The following is a 26,156-nucleotide window of genomic DNA, read 5'->3' as shown; positions in this document are numbered from 1 at the left end:
TGTTCCAATCTCCTTTCTCACATACAAAAAAACCTGTAGATCTAGGAGTAAAAACTTTACTGTACTATTACTGGCAAATACTTGAACCAAATCACAGAGCTAACTTTTAATGCACATAGATAATTGTAATTCCCAGAGTGCAAAAGGTCCATTCTGGTAGGATGGTGTAGCAGCATAATGCTGTACAGGCTGATCCAGAAGCAAGAGCCCATGCCACATAATGCCAGCTTAATAAGACAAAATGGGGCATAATGCTCTACAATAATGGTCTCTCTTGAATTTTAATCATAATGATCATCTCTCTCTGAGAAGCAGGCAGAAACAACTCTGAGCTGTGTGCTCATTAATCCAACAAACTATAATGTAACAATATAAATACAATATCTCAGACACTCTTCATGAATTACACCCCCGAACTGCTTCCTTAACCTGACATGATGTAGAAGTTCATTCTTGTCTCAACTCTACAGAAAATCCTCCCCTCTGACAATCCAGTCTTACAAACAACAGAAACAATTACCAGGGAAAAACATGAAAGCAATATGATGTGAATTTATCTCTTCCCTTTTTTACCTGTACTGTATATGACAAACAAATTACATTTGAGGCTTTCACAATACAAAGGGTCAATCGATCTGGAGGGTTATTTTTTTTTAAACCTGCCAAAAGCTCCAGAATTTGCTCAAGTTTAAACCTGCGTAAGCAGAAAATGATCATTCGAACGCTAACATGGTCGAAAATCGCATCTAGTAACATGCACTTTTGCCTCGTGAGCTGCCAGGAGTGTGCCTTCGTATGATAACTTTGGTTGGGCGCAAAATGAACAACATGAAGGGTCTATCTCAACCAATCAGCGCACAGAACAAGAGTATGCGTCAGCCAATTAGCAAATGTTTACATCAGTCTTTGTCTTTCTCGCCACGTGTGTTGGAAGATATAATCTTGAGGTAAAAAGATATAATCTTGTTACCTTATAATTTGTATCCTTTTTCAAGTATTATACTGGATTAAGACTCTTTATTATCACCATAATGGAGCCTAAGCAACAGTGGCCGGTTGGTGTCCATGATGATGCAAGGGAGTATGGTGCTCAACCACAAAGCAGCATGTCAGGTGTTATGGGATATTATTATTCTTATATTTTCCATTAATTATTATAATATGGATTAAAAATGAATATAAACACACAAAAAACATTACACACTGAGATAAACATGCTACTGATACACTTATACACACTCCATTACCATACAAGTGTTAACAAAAATATTCACAGCACAATTAACTTTGAAGATACATTGCTCATAAACATATTTTCGGAAAGCTAAAACATTGCCAAAAACATTAAAAAAAAATTTTGAGAAATCTTTATTGGTTCAAGAAATATAAGAAAAAATATACAAAAAAACAAAAACAAAAACATCAGTCGCCGTTTGCAAATTCAAAATATGTTCAGTTTTAATTTAAAAGGTATCTTCTTTCAGAATCACTCACTTTTTTTAATATTAATGATACGTTTCACCTTGAAAAATAACTCAGAAAAAATGTTGTAAACAATGTCATCAGAAAAAAAAAAAGACACTTTCAATTAACTCGTAATATATTTTGTTTTATTTTTCCACAAAAAAATGCATAGCAACATAGAGCAGATAGATTTTGCTTCATATTGCTACAAAAATCATGAAAATACCCTAAAAAATGACTGAGATATCACTGTTTGAAAATTGCAAATTTTCCAACACGATTTCTGCCGTTATTTGGACTTTTAGAAAAATTGCGATAGACCCTCCATATCGTGAAGGCCTCATGCGATAGACCCTTCATATCGTGAAGGCCTCATTTAAAGGCAAAAAGGCACTGGAGACCATTTAAAGGAATTCAAAGCATCCAGTTTTTTTTTTTTTAAAGTACACTAAGATCTTTAAGAAAAACTTGTCACTTTTTTTAAGTGGTATATGAATGTTTATTGCTAATCAGTGTATACACTCAATATACTGTGCGGTGAGAATTCTAGCCAAATTTACTATTTAATTCAATCAGACTCCATGTAAGGATACATATTACTACATTTTTTACATATAATGCATGTCTATGTCAATGTTGCTTTGTGTAAAAAATCTACATTTATAACAAAGGGCAGCAACAGCTTTTATTAAGAGGTTACTCTGAAACTACCACCACATAACTTCAGGGAAGTTGCCAATCTTATCATTTTAGGTCATGTATGAATATAACAATATTTTGATCTTTTATATCTGTCAATCCAATTTGTTTCCTCAGCAGACAACTTAAGACACAAAATTTGAGTATTTCTGTACCCATTTTGAGTATCAATACAATAACAGCTTCCACCTCAAGGTTAATACAAGTTTTTTCAAGGTATGCAGTGATTACGTGCAATTTTCTTAATAATATTTTTCCCTGATTATCAGTCATTATAAGTATTTAAGTCTAGCAGCAATCCCTATGAATGGGTTACACAGCAACTATGGAATAAAGTATGTAAGTGGTACACCTTAATTGTGTCCACTTCTAACTGATACATAACTGACACAATTCAAGCAACTTCATAATGATAAAATGCCCTGCCTTTCAAAAGATGACAAAGTATTCAATTGGAGTCCGTTGTGTAGAACCTCTTTTCTGAATCTTCAATATCTTGTAAATAAATTCAAAAGGATATTCTACATTTCCTATGCTCAGTCAATTAATAGCAAGGGATCAACATGCTTAGAAACCATGACATTATAAAAGTATATATTACCATTGTTGCCAACTACAGATTTAGATGAGCCATTTTATTCCTCACATATCTTTCTCATGTAAAAAAAAAAAAAGATTTTTTAACTGAATTAAATGGATATAAGTATGTGTTATTGAAGGCATTACTAAATACATCAAATGGCAATCACAGGTTAAAAGACCCCTTAAAAAAAGGCTGTTTTATCAAACAGTTTTGGAGGTTCCACAAGATGTGACTTACAAACTAAACCAAAGATGTCAAGTGCAATGCATACTCACAGTAACAACAGCATCCATAATAAAGAAACTGGGAGCCTGATTATACATTTACCATACTTGAATCAACTAAACTTATATCTTAAACTTTTAAAAATGCATCCCTATCTTTGGTATTTCCTGCTAAATTTACTAAGTACTTTTTTAATATTAAGGCTTAATTGGAAGTCTAAATATCATACAGAGATGCTGAACTACATTGTACTAATAGTAATAAAAGTGCAAAGTTAAGGCAATTCATTGCAGTGTAAGAGCATTGTCTACCCTCATAAACTTTACCATATTGTATACTTTGTCTACATAACCTATATATTAAAACAATCAGCCTAGCTTACTTTTAAATCTAAATATTACCTTTGCTAAATGAAAATATAATGTGACCAAATCTTTGAAAAAGTCACAGCAGCTCCTTTTTCACTCTGGTGTAGGAAGTATAGTGTGTTTTGGCCATTCTGTTAGGATATCTAGCTATCACAAACATTTGTATCCTGGAACTAATAAACAATAGCTCCAAATTAAAAGTAGTACAGTATCACAACAGGGGATTTCCCCTATAAGTTCTTTAATTATGTTAAAAAACATACTACCCTCAAGTGTAAAACAAGGCAAGCATCAAGCCAACCTAACTACAATCTCGTCCACTGCTCTTCCTTCAATACAGCAAATACCTTGTATTTAGTACATGAGGCCTAAGCTACAGAATTTGAAAGAACATGTGGCAGTTTCACTGGACAGAATTCAAGAACGTTCCATTTGTTGAGAAAGAGTCTAGACCCCATCTGATATTGGATTACATGCACAGGCTTTGATGGAAAGCTTGACTCATCCAGAACACTTTCAAGCTCCCTTAAAAGACAGCTGTCCTAGCCACAAGACCTAGAGACTGCAAAACCATTTTCTTCCAATCTGCATTTGCTTTGTCACCTACAACCAATACTGCACTAGTGAAGTACTTGTATACATACTTGAAATAAAAGAATTATCAAATGAAAAAATTGTGCAAATTTTAAGGAGCATTTCTCCTTTACTACTACATAGTGAAAGAGATACCTCCATACAAAAAAGTTTCAAATTCAGAAAATAAAATATCTTGTGTAAACTAAATATAAGTTCATACATAAAAAGCTGAATTTGAATTTTACAGTTAATAATACAATAATCTAAATTATACGTACTGTATATTACATTCAAAATAAAATATACCCTTCCTATGAAAGCTTATTTCAAACCCCTGATGATAATCTGGGTTTTAAATATAAACTTCATTCAGTGCAAGAAACAGCCCTGGCTAAAGCCAACTTGGACTAGAAAACATTAAAAATAAAAAAAAAATTAAGCCTTTCAAATGTACCCATTAAGCAAAATGTTCAAGTGGAGTTAGCATAATATACCTATTTCGGATGGCAAACACCATACAGTCTAACCATACAGTCTACTGTACTGTGTTGATCAAAGACCACTTGTCAGAGTGAAACTCATTGTGAAAGGTGAATACAGTACACCTGATGAAACACTAAAGGCAAATCTTCCAACTATGGCAATGACACCATTTACAATGGCCTAATGTTAAATCCCATATGTATGTTCTTTGGTTAACATCCTTGAGATTCACAGGTCTCTGAAATCCAAATATCCTATCTCGATCCAATATCTTAAGCTATAAACTAAATTATTAAAAAAATTCAAAACATTCTGAGTGTGGTTTTTACTCAAACTGGCTACTGATGAGTAGTGTACCAAAGTCACTCAGCTTGAGTAAATACTGAACCGAGTCTGTAAGTATAAATAAACTGTACCTTTATTTTCTCATAGTCTATGATTCTTTTCAATAATATCCCTGAAAACTTAATATCATAAAATGTATGTTCTTCAAACAACCTGATGTACAGGTATTAGGATTTGAGAGACTTGACATAAATATTATAATTCCTAAGTATTACAGGTCCTAAATCAGTATCACACAAACATCAAAATCATAATATCCATGATTGTGACAATTTGGTGAGTGACATTAAAGCAACAGTTTGGTTTTGTGATAACATGTAAATATAATACTGAGGATGCCAAGGTACCTAAAAATTATATTCCATGATTCTAAGCACAAGATGTGATACTTAAAAAATGTTAGTATGCAACTTCTAAACACTCCTGTGAAGTGGTATTCAGTAATAATGTAATAAAGCTTCTGTTGGCCCAAACTCAGATAAAACGGATAACAAAACACGGTTGATGAGCTAAAAAAAAGTTTTAAAAATACACAAATGTTACTGAAATCCTTATAAAACTGACCATCTATGTACAGCACTAAGGAATCACAACCTTGAGCACACTGTATCTGGGCAGAAAATAATAATGGCAATATCAAATAATGAGCCTAACAACTAGCTTATTCTAAGGCTGCCAAATTTCAAGAGGTAAAATAAAATCAGTTTAAATGAGAAGTGCTCTCTTCATGACACAACAAACTAATTTCTATAACAGTACCTTCAATATCACATCAAAATAAAAAATAAAGTAAAAAAATTTCAAGTTTATTCACTATGAATCACTAGTAAATGAATTCCCTTTGACTACAATAATATAAATTTAAACCATTCTCAAATAACTCACCAATGAGCCCCCTCACATTCACTTTAAGACCTGTGTCAAATTAGAAAACTACCTCTGAATATCATCATCAAAAAGCTACCCATCTGGTTACAATAAAATAGAAATAAATAAACCTGGTATTAAAAGTACAATTACCACATAGGAATGTAAACTCTTCCCATAATACACAGAATAACCATAGATTCTGAAGGAAGGATGGTGTAAGATGAATGATAGCAAATCCTTTTGGTTTTTTATCCTTGGCATCTATTTTAGTTAGCCCAACCTGACTCTAGTCAGTTCAAATGCTTTACCTGATCCTAGCACAACACAGCCTTTCCCTGGTCTACAAATAAAATGAAACCATGGAATCCTGCTTACCACAATGCATGGTGATGGAATTTCAAGTGTCCATGAACAGAATCATCCTCACGGAGCACACCTGTCATGGTGGAACCAGTAGGAGATGACATGCTCTCTGCCAGAGCCACAGTTGAACGAGATACACTATCACGCCAATGGTTTGTCTTACCTAGAATGAAAGTACAATAAAGATTTTAATACACGAAACAAATTATGAATTTCTGTCAACTCAAATGTACATAAAGTAACTAGACACTGGATACTCTGAAATGACTTCCAAAAATATAATTATTTAAACAAATTACAAGTTCTTTAGAGTGAAACCATTGCCTTTAATATTGAGAATTATATTCTACTGTCTGAAGGCTTACATACCTGCTCTAGTAAGAACACAGCAATTTGAAAATCAATAGAACATTGGCTCAGAAAACGAGGCAGATACAGACAGGACAACTGTAAGTGTAATGACATCAAAAAGAGAACCTTAATTGGAATGATGGCAATGTACTGCACATGAATCAGACAATGTGGCAACCATCCTGAGGCTGTAGTGTTCAAAAGACTCAATATCTAGTGCTGTGCTGGAAAAATGCCTCGAGTTTATACTTCACAGGCCAAAGACAACAACATAATGGTCGGAAGTGACTTCTGCAAGAACATGGGATTGATGAAAGGAGTACGTCAGCTGTGTAGTACACAATAAAGCTACTGCAAAGTTGCTGTCACACAGCCTGTTGAAAACATCAGAGTGCCTAAAGTAAAGCAGCAGATGTAGTTGTTGTAGTAGTCGCTGGCAGCTCTTAAAAAAATAAAAGCCACTTTTCTTACTTCTTTGCCTGGTCACTTAGTTTATGCATGGTAAATCACTAATAGTTTAACCAGTCCTCTGCGTTAACATTCTTAACCCATATATAGGACTGATCCAAAGAGTTTCTTCTTTATAAATACGTCTTATCCAATAAATTGCAATTCCTCAATGATATAATAATTGGATACACAGAAAACTAAAGACTCTCCTAGAAACTTCTTTAAAGAATCTGTTTCCAAAACTTGATATTTGCTGCTGGTTGGAAATTGGACAATTCCATAAACATGCTTTATTGCAAGTGTTTTTCTGCATTCTCCGCATTCTGAGAGTGGATCACATGGGTTATTCATCAAAAACCCAAGGGACAAACAAATGTGACCAATTTAAAGACTGGATAAAACTACTGCAATTCAATGTGGTGTTCTTTTTGGAAAGTCAATTCACAATCCAATATCTAGTCTAATGCATCAATTTATTACCAGATTCATTATTCTTCAAAAGACTGCTATCTATTAAAGGTGATAGGGTCTGGAGACTAAAAATATCACTGACAGGAACATGCATATTTGATCTAGTCACAAGAGTTGCAGCTTTGGCTGCTACATCAGCATCATTTCGTTTAATGCCACACAAGCAGGGCTCCAGCATATACAATTGTTGATGCCAGCTCCACAACTTTGTGGAGAAAAAGGTTTTTGGGACTAATTATTACACACTTCTATTAGGGCAAATTTCTAATGCCCTTAACTGTGGACCTCATTGCAGATATTTCAGCTGTAAAAACTGAAGTAATGTTGGATAAGGAGAGCTGGTTTGTTGCACTGAATGGTACTACACCTAATCCTACACCAGATAAAGAATAAGAAGAGTCAGGTGGAAGAATAGTGGAAAATTATACCACAAGGGAAATTATGGAAGTTTCTTATACATAGGATGATGGAGAAATCAAGAAGGCTTGGACATATGGCTGGACTCCTCTGGGCACCAGATAAATTGGAAACCCCAGACCTACTTGAATGAGAATTGTAAGGGGTAGGAGATGACTGAAGATTTGAAGAAGATAAAGCATCAGAAAGGTGTAAGTGGCAGAATGTCAGAGGCCTGTTGTGTCACACAGCATTTGAGGCAATGATGACAATGTACAATTAGAAATGGTTACCATTTGCCAATAACATGACAGTACTCTGGACCTGGTGGAGGCCTTGGTGATTGTGCACTCATTTCTAGTTTCTGTTTATTCTCTTTTCTTCCTTCTTTTCTAGTTCAATTTTATTTTCCTTAAATAATACTGATCTTACAGGTATAATTACGAGCATATTACTGTAATAAGTGCAGTTCACTGGGCAAGGGGCTCTTTTCTGATTGTTAAATTTTAGAGTGGCTCTGAATTTATCACCAATAAACCAATGTTATAACCCAACTGATTGCCTAAGTAATCTGTGTGAGGTACCAGGCCCATTCATACAAAGAATACTGCCTGTACTCACTCTTATTTTATACTAATTTATCTTAAAAAGTACACCTTAATTTCTAGAGCAAACCAAGTATCAAAGCACAAAACAAGAGCTGAGCGGTAACAAACCCACAAACAGTCACTAAACAGAAACCTTTCACCAAAACGGAAAAAACAGCACCTGGCACCGAGGCATACTCAAACACTCGCTATTAAACCCACACAATTCCTGACTGAAACAGCAAGATAATAACCAAAGTTCCTAACCAACATAAATACAAACCTTCTGAAATAACAAAAAGCCACAAAATCATCACATGCCTAATGAAAATATAAAAAGCCAATCACATGAAATGAGATTTAAGTGAAATGCAATATAATCATGGAGCTTGGGGAAAAAATTGTTCAACTGTGAGCAAGTTAACACACACTCACACACACACACACACACGTGCAATAGGAGAGCCAGTTTCTTACCTCAACCTAAAGGAGACTTACCTAAGCACCACCTCAAGGTGAAAAGCCAATCTTCCTCTTCTAGTTTTTACTTTAAATGGTCTGGGGTTTCACACAGATGCACAACAGCTAAGTATAACGCATAGGTTTGTTGTGAAGCAAAACTTTTTTGTAATAAACTCATAGTATGTGGTTGGCTTAGGAAAGTTACTTTGAGAACATGTGATACTGTGACATGCTAAAGCTACTTAAGTCAGAGTTAGCACATATGATATATGAATCTTATCCACATTCATAATTCTTACATAGTATGTAACAGAGGTCACTAATGTTGTTTTAACCAAGAGTTCATAGGGAGGTCAAACCACTTACACAAATCTTTATACAAGGTGAGTAACCCACAAGTGATAGTATTTATTGGACCCTGTGGTAGCTTTGGGCCAGTTTCTAAGGAGGGCTCTGGGCATTTAAACCAGTTATTTTCATATCCATTTTCTTCCTCTCTTTTCTCCATTATGGAATCCTATTCATGTAGACTTTCAGAGTTATTTGCTTTTGCGTCCCACACTTTGAATAAATTCTCACCTCCCTTGTGAATATCCCTACTATCTTACTACTCCTAGGGCTTATCTCATAGCCATAGCTTCGCTTACATGATGGGATGGATTTTCTTTGTACCTGTGCCACTTCTCTGATCCTCCAGTCAGATCCTATCACTCAATTATCAGTTTGGGGATTTGATAACTCAGATCCTAAATAAAGATTTGGGAATTAAAAGTAATGGATCTGTTAAAAATAAAATATATTATTTTATGAGACAAATTATATTTTTTTAAAAATACAAACTCAAATCTGAGCATATTTTTCCTCCTCAATCGACATACCGTTCAAAAGTCAATTAAACAAAGAATGAACTAATATGATAGCTGATCACATTAAAAAGTTGACTAAACAAATAATGAACCAACCTGACAGCTGATCACTGTTGCAAGTTGAAAAAACAAAGAACGAAATGACCAAACAGCAAGGATTTAGCATTATAGCATTGTCACTCCTCTATATATGTTCTCCTTTTGCAAAATTTTCGTCAGGGAACATGATATGAAGAACAAAATAGACATTACAAGTATAATGGGCTTCTGTTGAAAGATTTTTGTTTTATGAAGTGTATTTTGGAGTTTGTATAAACTGAATTACATATCCTTATTTGCAACTGTTTCCCATTTTTATTTGTTTTAGAATTTCTTATTTCATGTGTAATTTCACTTATGCAGTACTGTAATTTACTCAAATTTTTCAGATTTTGTCAAAAAATGGGTATGATTTTCTCTGTAATGTATCAAAAAGTCAGTGTATTGTCTTTATAACTGTTTGAATTCTGCATAAAAATACCCTTGGAATCAAAAGAAACACACATGATTAGTTAGTTCAGTAGTGCCCAAGAATAATGAGGTGGTTGCATATAAGATTACTTCACCACAAAACAGGACTCTTTAATAATAAATATTTTTTTAAGGAAACCCATCAACGACAAGATGACTTATTCCGTATAGAACTTGTCTCATCAAATGAGCCTCATCCTGAAGGAAACACATACTCCATCCAGCCAGGCCCTTTCTGCCAGTCCGCATCTACACTCACTCTATTGTGCTCTATCTGAGGGTCAAATGAGTGCAGGGATAGGATAAGGGCAATGTACCTAAATAAGACAGAAATGGATGGACTGGAATAATGGAAGATAATATTTGAATAAGTAACCTATGATGTCAAACCAAACCAGACTAAGGCAAGTAGATGGCGGCTTATCATTTGTGGTTTCCTCTCTGTGAACTCATATGTTAAGCATTGGTTTGTATTCTTTTGTGAGTCCTATTTACAAGAAAATATCACACTCAACAAAGAAAATATATTAGGACTAAGTAGCATATTTACCATATATCACAATCTAATTTCATTGAAACAGTATAATATAGTTTATAAAGAAAATTGTGTAAATTCATATTACATATATGTATACACAATATTTTAAACTGAATTAACAATTAACAATAAAATTAACCTCCTCACTCATTTGTACCCACACTGTAAATTGATTCTGTTACCTTATAAAACAAGGCAGCACTCATTCATGCACAAAAATTCAGTTCTATCACTTCAGTTATACATAAAGCACAACTGCTGCAACAAAAATCAGTCAAGCAATAAGTTGAAACATATTCTGCCCTGATATTAACATAACAGTTTAATGGAAGGCACAAACTTGTCATACAAAGCACAAGATAAATTAATTTCCATAATATAGAACCATATGATTATGATCCATGTGTTAAATAATAATAATGTCTGGTGCAACAAGTGGATTCAACAAAATTATCAATTCAATCTAAGCCATGCACAATACTACTGTTAGCTTCACAGACCCTGACATTATTGGGGTAAAGTTTGAAATGTCAAAACCCATGACTCATAAATGTAAATTTCATGGAAAAAATGTTATTTCTGCAGTAATTCTTGCTGGCATCAGTTGACGATGAGACTTAAAATAAATGGCTGAGAAACAACAGCAAATTCAAAGTACAGAAGTACATTTTTTAAAATTTGCAAATAATTCTTGGACACCCCGCCCCCAAAAAAGTAGGTTAGGCTAAGCTATTAGCAAACAGTGGTTTCAGTGACAGTGTGCCAGTAAAATGAACTTGGAACATTTCATATTACTTTCAAATCATTGGTGACTTATAGTTATCAGTAACAAATACATATGGTAACAACACACATCAGTAGTCTCTTCTTCTAAGTTAATATCTTAGTCATTAGCAACATTGTTTAGTTTTGTGTCATTGATTATATCTTGGCAAATGCTCTATTGTCTTCATGTACGACATTTGTACAAACTTACAAGCCTTTCATTTTTCCTGTGTTATTAATGTTTACAGTATCATGAACAGATGAATGGTTCATTACAGGAGTGAAGTTGTTGTACCCATGAAATTCAATAAAGTAAAAAACAGGTTTTGACGTACAAAAAACCTGTTTTTGGTAGTCGCTGTTGAGTCCTCAAGGAGTTACCTTCCATGGGTCTGTCAGAGCTCTATGGTGACCAAACTAATATCAAAGAATTCGTTTAGTTAGTCTCGTGGCCAAGTATTGTGTCATAATAATAAACACTATAACACGTGATGGAGTACGTAATGGACTCAAAGATAAGAGGGCTCTTTCCCTTATCTCACAGCGAAGCTATACCTAGGTTATTTCCTTTATCAAACCTGCTAGAAGAGGAAGTGATTATTGCACGTGAAGTCCACCAGTAAACCCCGCATTCGCGTTCTCACGATTCACGGGATTTTCTGTGAAACATATCTATAAATTATTCACAAAAAATTCAGCAATTCGCAGACTTTTTTGTAAAAAAAATATTCACTAATTAGTGTATTTTGATATTATTTTCATGACTAAATATATTTTTTATGATAAAAAAATTATTTGCTAAATTTCAAATATTAAGATTAATAAGATTAAATAATAATAATAATAATAATAATAATAATAATAATAATAATAATAATAATAATATGAAGAGAATAGACCCTCTTTTAAACAGGTCTTATTAAAAAGGATGGTTATATTATGCGAATTTATCTTATATAGTATCTTTTCTATTTTCCTTATACTGTAATTCGCTTTTCGGGCTCAGCGATGTTATCAACAACTGGCCGATATTCATATTGGAAAAAGGATAGTGTGTGGAATGCAGGAAGTCTTTTACTGAAATATCCAATCAGAAATCGGTGGAATCCTTCATCATCAGGTACCATCGACATGTTTCGACCATCTTGTTGGTCATCCTCTGGACGTGGTTGAAAAAGATCTGGAGAAACATGGCGCTTGGGTCAGTATTTATAGGGGGGTCTTGATCAGTGCTGAATTATGATTGGCTGCCCAGGGCAGGTCATCTTGGGCGGAGCCTTCTCTCCCATGTTGATGTTCGGGGCTAGTCTTGCGTGCGAGCGGCATTGTAGTGCTGGGGATGAATGGGAGAATTTCAATCCTCAGATGCCGAATTCTGATTCGCTCGTTCGCTACGGGGGTCGCTTGGTGCAGGTCTCCTGGCGGCCATGGGGAGGAGAAAGGTTTCCTGCGTAATGTTGAGGGTTGGTTTCTCCTTCCCAATGTGCAATGCTTCCACAGGCGGCGGTGGTCCATAGTTCGGTCAATTATTTCCATATTTGTGATTATATCTTTTCTTGCAATTCTCTGGCATGGTTAAAGATGGCTTCCTCTTGGGCGTGGCAGGAAATCCTCTGGGAGAAATGCATGGTGGTCATACTGATATAAGAACCGAGGCATCCTCAGATGGGGCATGAGTACCGGTATACCATGTTAGTTTTCTTCAAGGGGTCCTGCTGAGTGGGGGCTGGATTGTTACGCATCGCCAGGCTGCTCGTCTTTTTGCTCTTGTAATAAATGACCAGATGAATATTCTTATTGGGGTCAACGGGGCTGACACTATTCTTGATGATGTTCTTGAGGGCACGTTCATCTTCTTTATATTTATGATGAATTTGTCCTTTACAGAAGAGCTCTATGCGTTCAGAGCCATCGGGGCGAGGTTCCTGCCATTACCATTTATCGATTCGCCTTGATAGACTTCTATATTCCGGTTCGGGTGTTCATTGTCGATGAGGGTCTGGGCTACACATTCCATTTCTTTGTGCGTGTCAATATGGCGGACTGTGCATGCACAATACTCACTTCCTCTTCTACCAGGTTTGACGAAGGAAATAACCTGGGTACAGCTTTGCTCTAAGATAAGGGAAAGAGCCCTCTTATCTTTGAGTCCATTACATACTCCATCACTTGTTATAGTTTTTATCATTACAGCACAATACCTGGCCAAGAGACTGACTAAAAGAGAATTCTTTTATTAGTTTGGTCACCACAGAGCTCTGACAGACCCATGGAAGGTAACTCCTTGAGCACAAAACAAGCGACTGCTCTACCAAAAAACTACACTATGAGACATGGATGCTAGCATGAAAGGAGATAGAAAAGAAATTATCGACTATGCAAACAAGTTCCCTGGAATGATTATGTACATTCACATACCAAAGGACATTCAGTTCATTGTGGTAATAAAGTTGCTTTACCAATGAAATTCAATAGAATACAAGTTACAGAAATAAATAGTAACATGACGAAAGAACGAGAAAAGATACTGAACTAGACACACAAAATATCACACAGTACAACTGAGTAAATTTATTTCATCTACAATGTGTTTGGAAGATATGATCAACAGCCATGGCACTGAGTGTAATGAATGAGTAAATTTTCAAGTACCATATTACATACATGATGACACTACTGTAAAATATTATCAATAGGATTAAAGTTACAGTATGAATCAAATACTTTTATTGTGTAGGTGAGAAAGACCGGGCAAGGCTAGTGCCTAAATACAAAAACCAATTTTAGTACTATGATAAAATCGCCTATATTTTATTGTTTACTATCAAGTAAGACAAATGTACTGTAAAATTACGATTTCTATAGATATCTACAAGAGCTATCATCTACGTAAAATGGCATATGAGAATTGACTAAATTTTAGTACAGTATACCACATCACTTGATATTACTGTGACATTTTCATCTTTGATCATTATAGTTTTCTTATAAATGCACACAGTTTACAGCAGTAAATAATAAACTAGGCTTAAATTGCAACACAAAAACCAATGTTTCATGCACTTTTGACTTGCAATATCTTTACTTTTATTTACATTTTGCTTACCTGCTCATGCCATCTATGATTTGAGTGTTTCATACATTCTAATTTTTTAATAAATGTTGTACATTTTAATGACAAACTAATATGTAAATATATGCCATGCATTTATAACCTATTAAAATTTGTTTTTCTTTACATAACTTTTAAGTGTATGCAAGCGGTTCATCGCATGCTAGTACACACAGATGATTGCAAAAAACCAATAATATTAGTTTTGCATATCAATCACTAAAAACAAAACCCTGAATAACCATAACCATGAATTTGGAGGATCAAGCATGATTCCAAACAAAATTTGACAATCATTTCACTGCTATCAATTTCCAATAAATCATCACCTCAAAGCCTTTGGAAATCTCCTTCAAAATGGTGAATCACATACAGCATAAATTCCAATATTCTACATTCTTGGAAAAGCAGTGAAAATGGAAAAGACACCCTTTGTGTCATGCAACACCCTCTGTCCCTACTCTGAACTAATAAGATATCACAGACAAGTGTCTCAAATAACTAAGGCCGAATTCTACACGGTTTTCAAGGAAGACTTCAAATTAGTTGCATTCTGGGGCACTGCCATCGACAATTAAGACATATCTAGTTGTTTTAATATTTAAAATGTACAAAATTTTTATATAAAATGCCCAATATTACACTTTAATATGCCAAATTCCTCAGAATAAAAATTACCTCCAGGCAGTCCCTGGTTATCGACGGGGAATCCATTCCGACGGTGTGACGATGAGCGAAAATCACCGATAACCGAAAATCAGCAATTTTTGGTGCTTACTGGCACCAATAACCAGAGATTGGTGCCTCTGTTAGGTATGTATCGGTGCCAATACCCGATTATCGGTGCTGATAAGGCAAAATCGGCGCCGAAAATCACTGACTTTCATCGCTAAACAAGCCCCGCAAAACCGGATCGCCAATAACTGGGGAGTGCTTGTATTGTATTTTTTAAAAATGGGTTAAAAGCAAAAAGGTACAGCAACATAAAAACTATAAAATTAGGCCCATGGTTATTAGCAATTAAAAACAGTCCATGCCTTTGCATCCTTTCATTAAGCACCTGCCTGTCCACTATGACATTAATATCAAGAGGCCTGACTCACCGAAGACCAATGGGCTACTTTGTTGCTTGACTGTGCTTCAGCACATCCTGAACCAGAGGAGCAAACAACTTCTTATGGAACACAGTATCATCAACTCCTTAATTAAGAATTATTCAAGATGTTCTACCTATTGAAGGTGACTATGCAATTTAGGTATAGTCTACTAGCCTGGAACATCTTAAGTTTATTTTATATGATGATATGGTACATACCATGAAAGCTTTAGATCCTGTCTGTGTGCATAATTGCTCATGGATGGAACAGTGCTTGTTAATTGCCAACTACGATATAAGATTAATTTTCAATATTTGTTAAAATTCAAAATATATATGTCAAGGAGATAAATCAATATTCCCCAAACGACTTGGGAAAATTCATTATATGGTATTTTCACAGAATCCAGGTCTTGAAAGCAATTAAGATTTTTCAAGACATTCACCAATTAATCTATGAAACATGTAGTGCGCAGACGAAAATTCTTTTTTGATTAGACACCATGCTCTTATCAATAAACTACTGCACAACCATTCAGGGTTCACAATAAGCTACCTTCCTACAGCTTCAAGCATCAACTTTTCAGGCAATTCAAAGGCAGCAGGAAATGAATGTTAAATCGTATTTTTGTCTTTCTTTCTGGCCAGTGTTTTGCTTCCCAAAATTCAGAATTTTTATGATAAATTAGGAGCCCAATGAGAGCCTTCATCCCTTTAAAGAGTATCATTTATTGTCAAGTTTTCTTTGTGATGAAAATACTCCCATTGCTCAGTGGTCTGGTAAAACTAAGGTATCCTTAACTTTTTTTCTCATTCTTTTCCATTCATATTCATAAGAAGCAATTGCAGTGATATGTATTTATTAGATTATTAAAACATTTATATTTTCTAACTGGTAATTGTATATGATACACATTTCATCATCATTATTACGAATGATTTTCACTGTACAAGGTTATACGATAAATAAGGTTTCTCCAATGTCATCTGTCTGCCTTGATTCCCAACTGGTCTAGGTCTTCATCTTTACTTTTTAACAGGATTTCCTGCTACTTCCACATCTACTATTTTTCTAAACAATTTTTCTATCCCTTCTCATAACATATCCAAACTATCTAAGTCTTTGAGATCTTCATACTGTATACTCTGTAGCTAGTGGACACCCCCATCACTGCAACTTTCTAACTGCTGCAATCCAGCCATGATGGTTAGAATACTGTAGTTACGTATTTTCTCAACACCCTCAGTTTTCTTTTGCTGTGCCTATGACTGCTTGGCCTGCTGCACTGATGGAAACTTCTGATTTGCAGATCTGACTGTCCACCTCATCCAAGACACCATGGAGTAACTGCCTCGCCTCCTGAGTGCACCACAGAGTACACTCTACCAACAAGACAGGCTCAACAGCGGGGCAGTGATAGCTTCCATAAGATCATTAATCTTTTGTGAGCAGGCGTCATCAAATGAAATGACGACTACTTGTAGCTTTAGGATAAGTTCTGGGTATCGTCATCTGACGATCAACATTTCGTGCCATACAGTTTGAGCTAATTTTGTGGAAAAAGTGTTCAGATTACTTCCATGGGCACTAAATGACTCATGGCAACTCTTACAGCAACTATAATAGCTAATTGGTACAGGAGAGAGAGATCAGTTTGCCTTGAGATGTCTAAGGGGATGTTGTCCACCATTCCCATCCGAGGATGTGACAAATATTTTACAATAAATATACTCAGAATTTGTTACTGATTTTACTTCTCATCTGTTATGATATTGTGTGAGCTGTAATTATAACTTTTAAAAATAAAATAGAAAAGATTACTAGAAAAAACATTTATAACTTGGTAAAATCAGCATATTTTTTACAACTGTCTTGGTAAAGAGGTCACGCATAGGGTTGGAAATATTTACTTTCAACAGAAATTTTTTAGAATTTTTTTCTTATACCATGTGCATATGCATAATTTTTTTTTTTTTTTAAATTGGCTGTCCTTAAATTTAGCCCAGTCAAGGGGTGCACTTAATATATATTTTACGCCGGACTGTGAGGGTTAAGCTCACAATGACCCAAACAATCTTTTAAAATAAACTACTCCAACTTTGCCTGAATAAGTTCTGAGGAAAAGAACCCTCAGGTCCTAACAGATTCCCAAAACAGGAGCCAGATCCTCTCCCAAAAGGGAGGCTGACACTCCAGTCTGTTCAGGTCGAGCACTCTCACACTATGGACATGAACCACTCAGACCTAGCAGTACCAATCGCTGAATGACAATTCAGGGTTGACTTTGACATGTAACCGATCAAAGCTGTGGTCCACATTCCTGTAGTCATCAAATTTCATAAGATAACTAGACGAGGTTAACTTGTAACCGCTCAAAATCAAGGTCCAAATTCTCATAGACTTTTCTATGATAGGCTGAGGTTGACTTTTAATTGCTGAAAATTGTGGTTCACAAGCCCAAGACTTCCAGCCAAACACCCACTAATGTCCATCACAGCTTGCACTGTCCACTTTTTTGCTCAACTCCCTGTTTAAAAAATACAAACACTATATATACATAATATAAAATAAAATAACTTTTAACCTGATGGTCAGTCAGAACAAAGCAAGACATCTTAACTAGACAACAGCCAAAAAAGAAAATTGCTTGATGATGGCAGGAAAATGGGGGAGTGCCCTACTCACCCACCTATTACTAGTAAACCATCTTGTTAACAAGATTCAATGATCAACTCCTGCTTGCACTAAAGAATACTCCCATGAACAAAGATTAGCTTGTATTCCTGTAGGAACAAATATGACTTGGCACGGATGTAATCAAAGGCATGTGCAGGAAATGCACAATTTGAACAACAGATGATGAGGTGATGACAAGTCAAGAACGACAAGATGGTGGCTCAAAAACTGGAATGTCTTTACCCTGTGATCACTTCAAATTACAATATGCTGCACATTTGGATGATGGTTTAATTTCATCATTTTAAGTCTATACCATTATCTGCCTTGCATAAAAAATAGATAAAAATCTGGACTTAATTACTTTACTCCAGAAACTGGCTGAGTCCTATAAAAATCTCACATCCACAAATAAAACAGAAGCGAAATTGCCTTTCATAATGGTTGTAAAATTCACAGAGCAAACTGTCTAAAAAGTTTTAACAAAAGTGAAAATCTGCAAAACAGTATTTTGCTTTGTCACTCTCAGACTAATTCTATCATGTATAATTAGTTGTCTTTAGAAAAACCCAAACCTGAGGCCTTATTCTTACATAAATCTACAAAAAAATATATATAGAAAAAAGTCATGCTAAATAGTCCAACTTGTGTCCATATAACAAGGCTTACTACTGGTACAATATTACTGTCAAAAACAATAAATATTTGCTCAGTACAGCACTTAAATTAGTCTTGCCAATCGCAAAGCCGAACTTTCAACAAAGGTCAAAATTTGCAAAGCAATAAAATGTAGAGAAACTTCCCCACACCAAAGAACCAAGTAAATCTTAACCTATTTTGAATAAACATGCACAAATATCACAGTTTAGTTAAGCCTGATCTAGGAAATGGATGAGACTACATAAAGTAATTTTGTTTTTTACAATACTGTGAGTGTGCAGTGTTCATCATAACATAAACAAAAATGTGAAAGCTGTTTGCATTACACAACATCCTGACGACAACAATCCAACTTAACTTACATAAATTTACCAATCCACACAGTTGGCTTGGTTTTTCTAGATTAACAGAAAAGGGGAAATTAGATGATTTCAAAAATTAACAACCAAAAGCATCACCTGATATGAAGTTTTATGCTCAACCATGCACCAGCATAATTCATAAAAGATACAAATTTATACTACAATGCATGGTGGGGAGAATTTACTAAGACACCAAAAGATAAATGTAAAAGTATGTCATTAACAAGCAAGTTTTAATGGCTGGAGATACAATATATTCTGGCTAACATTATGTAATGAAAAGCTAATATCAAGAACAAACAAATTAAGCATCTTCCATACCATACTGTATTACTATTTTATCAATAGTTTTCTTTATTACAGCAATCACCATATATAGATTTTCACAATAACAAAATTAATGTCAATAAAAGTGTTTTGTGTAATGACAGATCTATGCAATGTAATTCCCCACTACAAAGTATACTGTATGTGTACATAAGGGTACTGTATGATCAATTAACATCTTCTAATCAAGATAAAATTTGAGATACACTGTATACTGTACTGAAAACACTTTAGCAGTTTAAAATAAGTTTAAAAACGAAATTTCTATAATTCATCAACTTCCAAGTGACAATTGAATTAAGAGTGCCTATGTACTAATGCAATAATTTTGTTCCAATATAAATTAAATATAAGCTGGAACCATCCAGCTCTGCAGAGCAACAAAATGAATGCTCAGCAGAACTGTAGAACAATTTATTATATTACAAAATATTCCTGTATTACAATTTTTTTACATCTTTAACAACTAATGAAATGTAGGCCCTGGTTTCTAAATACAGATGAAAATGAACCTCTAGAAGTAATCACTACAAGTACTTCCAAAATTTTAACTAGATGAACCTACTTACCATCAAAATTTCACCATTTTTGTTTCAGTTCTAATAATGGTGTTTCTTATATCAAGTGATTCAACCAATGCAACATCATTTACAATACTGTATAAGTGGAATAAGGATTTTTTCTGCCCTCAACAAGTGTTTAAATTATTTACAAACTGTACCTTATACACTTTAAACTATTCAAAGTCTGATGATAAAAATAAAAAAAGCACTGAGTACTATACTTAGTATCAGTAACAGAATTTCTCAAAATGCTGAACAGTGAAAAATCTCATACCTACATCATTCATGAGTTCAATGATCTTATACAAAATTGAACCAAATGCAATTGTCCTTTGTCTGTCATCAAAAATTTATCTAAAACAATACAGTAAACCTCCCGTATTCACGGGGGATGCGTACCACACCCCCCTGCGAATAGCTAAAATCCGTGAATACTTAAAACCCCTCTAAAAACACTTAGAACTGCCTATTTTGATAGTTCAAACACAAAAAAAACCCTGTAAAAATGCTTATACCTAAGTATTTTAATAGTTTTATCACAAAAAGTGCATTTAGTCATGAAAATGATATGAAAATATAGTAATTAGTGAATATTTCTCAGTGAAAAATACCATGAATGGGCGAATTTTCCACGAATAGTGTGTATATACATTCCACAGAGAAATCCGCGAATAGGTGAGTCCGCGAATCGTGAAACCGCGAATACGGGGGGTTTACTTTATATTGCTACTGTCACTGATTTTACAGAGGTTACCACTACAGCATATTTCCTAGAGCAGAGTCCATTCTAATGGATCTACCTGATTCACATAGATAAGGGTGACAGCAATGACTGTTTTCCTCAAACATATCTTGGTGTCATGTTGATTCTGTGACAATGGCAAGTCAGGTAATATGTCTGTGTTAAATTATGGGGACACTTATAAGATTCCAACTATGATAGTTGTCATGTCAACACTGCAGCCCTTTCATCTACTTAATAATCCTGGTTCTAAGATGCCTAGAATACATGATGGAGACCTCAGAGGCCTAGCAAGATGATGAGACCCTTGTAATTCTGCAAGCGCAAAGCACCAATGTATCCTTGACAAATTATTTTTAGAGAAATAAGTTCCAAGAATGCTCTTACCAATAGCCTGTCTGCATAAGATCATTTGGTCAATAAAAAATATACCCAATACTGCTGTAGGTTCTTACTATTAGTTATAGATGCACCATATGCATTCTCAAGAAAGCCAGTAAAAATCTGTTATGATTCGTCAAGGTCGCTGCCCATGGTGTCAACAATGAATATATACTATACATCATGTTCAGGATACACAATGTCTCAGTGTCACTGGGCATGTTGTGAATCTTTGAACTGGTAGTTTCTACCAATTGCAACTAAGCATGTCTTTCTACCCTCCCATATACTATTCAGCACAGCAAAATAAGAATTACTCAGGCTTCCATGTCCTCTGTCTTTCCATGATCAGACTAGTATTACTCAATGGCTACTGATATACTGTACTTGATATGTTATGGCATACTACTATCTTTCCAAGGTCTTTGAGAGTGTGTTGGACAAACTCTACCCATAATGATACTATACTTAGCATAATGACAATTCCCTGATCTATCCAGTCCTGTTTCAGTGGTTCCACTATTCTTACTGTTATCATTCAAAATGTATAAACGCATATGAGGGCCACACACTCTCATAGTGAGCTTCTAGGTAAGATATGTAAAATAAAAAAAAAAGTAGATACAAAAATATATAAAAATGGATTAATATATACTGGTAAAGTATACATACATAAATATAGTAATAATAGACATCACAAAAACTGAGACAATTGTGAACGGGCCATCAGAGTAGTATTACAGCCTCTTATATACTTTTGAACACTAACAATAACAACGCTGACTGAGCAGTAGAACTTCCAGCACCTCAGCATAAAGTGAATGTTGAAAACTCTGCTAACTCCAAGAGGTTCTGGCACTGAGTATGATAGTATTAATTCGTCGTTGAAAATGAACTTAAGGAACATGACCACACACGATACTTTCTCAAGATAATTTAGCTCAAAGAAAAAAGGCAAAAAATGAAAGACAAAGCTTTTTAAGGCAGTTGTTGTCATTCAGACAAGAGAACCATACAACAATATGGTAGGTCAAGAGGTCTGTAGAATGTGGCATTTCAACTGTAAAGGGAAAAAGCTACGATGTCAAGGCACAACCACGTACTGTTTTGTCGAATATTTAAAATACAGAACTACAGCAATACCTATGCAGAGCTTATCAAGGAATACAAACACATTACAATTCAAACTAATGAATGAATCATCTTAGTTTTTCTACATTTCAACCTTTTGACCAACTGACTACATCACTCACTGGTTCCAGATCTCTGTTGAGGCTAGCAGCAGCTTAAGTTTGTATTTGGGAGGAATGAATAAATGCACTACCAGCAAACTGTATTGTTGTTTTCCTAGGAAAGTAATTGTATGTCAATAATACAGACTAAAAACCACAGACAAAAAACTATCCTTTGGAAAACCACATGACAGGTCTAGGTTCACTGAAACCCAAACCAAAAACTTCCTGCTGCTAGTTCCTTTTTAATATCCCTATAAGTAACCAAATAAAAAGCAGCACTGAAATCAAGTTGATTAGTAAAGTCTTGTATCCATTGCCAATGCTGCCTTATATACGAGTTCAATCTAAAATGGAATTCCAAGTAACAAACTGTTTCCTGTAAGGATAAAGGCAGTCCCCGGTTATTGGTGGGGGTTCAGTTCTGTGGGTGTGATGATAACCAAAAATTGCTGCTAACTGAATATCGGCGATTTCGGGGCCTTTTCAGCAATTTTCAGGGCTTATTGGCGCTGAAAAGCACCGGTTTTTGGTTATCGGCGTCTATACCCAATTATTGGCGCCGTTAAGTGGAAATCGGCAATTTTCGGCGCCAAAAATTGCCAATTTTCGTTGCTAGACAAGCGCCATAAAACCGGATCGCCGTTAACCGAGACCGCCATTAACCAGGGACTGCCTATACTTGATATCAGGGTGCAAATGAGTAGATTCAAAGCACTTGTACTGTATAATGACTTGAATGTCAACATTTCAGCTATCTCAACCTTATACTGTATAATGACTTGAATGTCAACACTTCGGCTATCTCAAAAAGTACTGGAAGGACAAAGGAATACATTAAAGAGCTCACTAAATTAGTGTCTCTGAGCTTCCACAGACTATCTAAGGGTCTCTAAGTTTTTTCTTGGTATGTAATGAGATCTAAGAAGGCTGAAAAAGATTAAAAGCTGTCCAAGTCAGTGAATTTAGTGACCGAATTGCCCCAGTGACCAATCAACTCCTTCTAAAATCCAGCACATACACAGAAACAAAGCTTTCCAAATCTGCAAGAGCAAAGTGGTACATAATTCTGTAGCATTCTCTCCCCTCTAACAAAAACATGGAAATGTAAGAATATCCAATAACTAAAATAATGGCTTGCCTACTTAATCACTGTAAAATCAGATGGAAATCCCCCAAGTACTTAAAACTATACTACACTCGGCACATTAATAACCAAGATACACTTGAAAAACACGGAAAATAGCCTAAAAAGGATAGCATTTCAATACTACATCTTTTATTATACATCTAGCAAAATAACATTATATAATTAAATGCAACCACTATCTCACAACAAACTGACATGGAAAGAAAACAATTTGCAAGTCACTTAAATAACTAAGCTGAATGATTCACTACGAGGTTCAGTGCATAAAACACTAATACTCAAAAACAAACTATTTTTTGACATACAGTTTCAGTAAATTATACTTGTCAGCGATTCATGACAGATAAAAGGAAGTAAACAGAAATTGTTCTAAGCATAGCAGAACCTGTTCAGTAGAAAGGATAGGTTAAGAATTTAAAGAATGGCCCCATCCTCGACTTGCATAAAATATGTAACTTTTTAAGCCCAAGGTGCATAATGTAACTGCTATTTCAAATTTATCCAAAAGAGGTGTGTTGAAGAGATGGTGTGTAATCAGTATCAGAGCTAAAACACATCTACATCTTACTATACAAGAGGCAGCAATGACAATCAAAAGGACTTCTTCACTTAGTGCCAGATGCCCAACTAGAGAGGAGACATAATTCTTTCAAGTAATAAGTCAACCTGTGGTTAACACCACACTGTAGCAAGCAGCAGAGAGGAGGACAAGACATTTGTACTCTACCTGATATGGACATAAGAATTTTACAACTCATTGCAGACAGTTCATAAAAATAAATTTCCTTGCCATTATAACTGTATCCTATCCTACAAGTAACCCATGAAATTCTCCAACCTTTCCTGTTAACTTCAGTTATTTCCTATACAATCCCAATGGTAGACAGCTATCTTTCATTACAAATTTACGACAAAACCTGAGCTGCCACCATTAACTTTCTTTGTCCTCAACTCTGAAGTACAGCATACGTTAATGTTTCAAATTAGCATCTACAAAAACAAGAGGTCTATGATACCATATTTTCAATGCAAGTTACAAAATTGGGAAAAAAATGCTAGTATCCAAAAATACTTAAAAATAAACATCAAATCATTCTCAAGTCATCTAAGAAATTTGTCACTATCTAATAAACTGGTATATGGAAAAACAGCAAATGTTTCTGCCTTATCTTGCTGTAGGAAAGGAAAACTGAATGTTCTTATAGTCTTAACACAAACCCACTGCTTTACATATGCCTACTCAAGCATGGTCAGCTCTCCCAGGCACACACTGTATAATGCAGAACACTTTACCAATGGTCAAGCAAACATCTAATAACGCTAGTGGCCATGATGGTGAAAAATGATCATCCGTGTTATCTTAGCTCAACATAAGATATGTGGGGTTCAGAGGGAGACATTACTTGTAAAGACTGATCAGTTTGAAAATATCAATTTAACTCTTTAAAAAACTTAAATTATTTTAACACACACTCTTAATTTGTATATGCCTGAGTAGCAACTTTGGAAATGACATTTTTATGATAAAATAAAGTTTTATATATACTTACCACGTAACTACATAGCTATTAGTTTCACTTAACTGTGGCCGTTCTACCGGGGAAGAATAGGTGCAACAGTACTAAAGAACTCAATTCATTTGTGCCCTATGTCCATGAGAGGGGAGGTGGGAGGGCTTTGATCATGTAGTTACTTGGTAAGTATGTATAAAACTTTATTTTAGCATAAAAATGTCATTTTTATATAAGTAACTTACCAAGTAACTACACAGCTGAATCCCACATTGATAGGAGGTAGAAAGCATGGGCATTTTCCATCCAAAAACACTGAATAAAGGAGACGAATTTGAAATAGAAAGGTAATTAGCATTAGTGTAATGCTTGTTGTAATTTTACCTGGTGAGAGAGCTGCAGCAGGAAGATACTGCCTCTGGTTGGCGCTCATCTCAACCTGTAGTGGCGTGGCAGTAAAGCCGAGAGTCGTCTCTACTTCAGTGGAAGAACCTTGCAGTCGAGGAGTACTCTGAAGACTGACAAGGTCTTACAAAATAAATGGCCTTGCCCTGGGCGCAGTACAATAAATACAACCAGAAATTCGTTACCACACAATATCAAAACCATCACCCAACCATTAAAAACCAAGGACTGGTGGGTACTCCTGGTACACGGCACCATCAGGCATCCCAAAACTCAGCATCCTTTAATAAGGTGAGGAGATAGAGGAATGGAAGGCATATCCCCTATCCTTCTTCCCCCAATACCATGCCAGCCATGGCCAACAGGCCTAACATACTGCAATTATTATACTGTCTCCACACCATGTAAATAATGGAGGCGAAAACTGATTTTGACTTCCGGTAAGTTGATTGGAGAATTGTGGAGAGCGACAAGTTTTTCTTAAAAGCCAATGAAGTGGCGACTGCTCTAATCTCATGAGCTCTTACTTTAAAAATAGAGAGATCGTCTTCTTGAATCTTTGAGTG

General features: G+C 35.2%; 1 protein-coding gene across 2 annotated transcripts in view; it reads right to left on the bottom strand.

The window, feature by feature from the left end:
- Positions 1 to 265: 265 nt before the first annotated feature.
- LOC136848863 (alpha-tubulin N-acetyltransferase-like) overlaps positions 266 to 26,156 on the bottom strand; it is a 51,839-nt gene continuing 25,948 nt past the window's right edge. For both annotated transcript variants that reach the window (XM_067121691.1, XM_067121692.1), the window contains exon 9: positions 266 to 6,139. In XM_067121691.1, the coding sequence (XP_066977792.1) occupies positions 5,985 to 6,139 (155 nt within the window). In that variant the 3' untranslated portion in view covers positions 266 to 5,984. The remainder of the gene's footprint in view (positions 6,140 to 26,156) is intronic.

This window comes from Macrobrachium rosenbergii, chromosome 19 (assembly GCF_040412425.1).
Source record: "Macrobrachium rosenbergii isolate ZJJX-2024 chromosome 19, ASM4041242v1, whole genome shotgun sequence".
Lineage (NCBI taxonomy): Eukaryota > Metazoa > Arthropoda > Malacostraca > Decapoda > Palaemonidae > Macrobrachium > Macrobrachium rosenbergii.
Note: the sequence above shows the minus strand (reverse complement) of the source record. Positions and strands in the feature narration are given on the sequence as shown.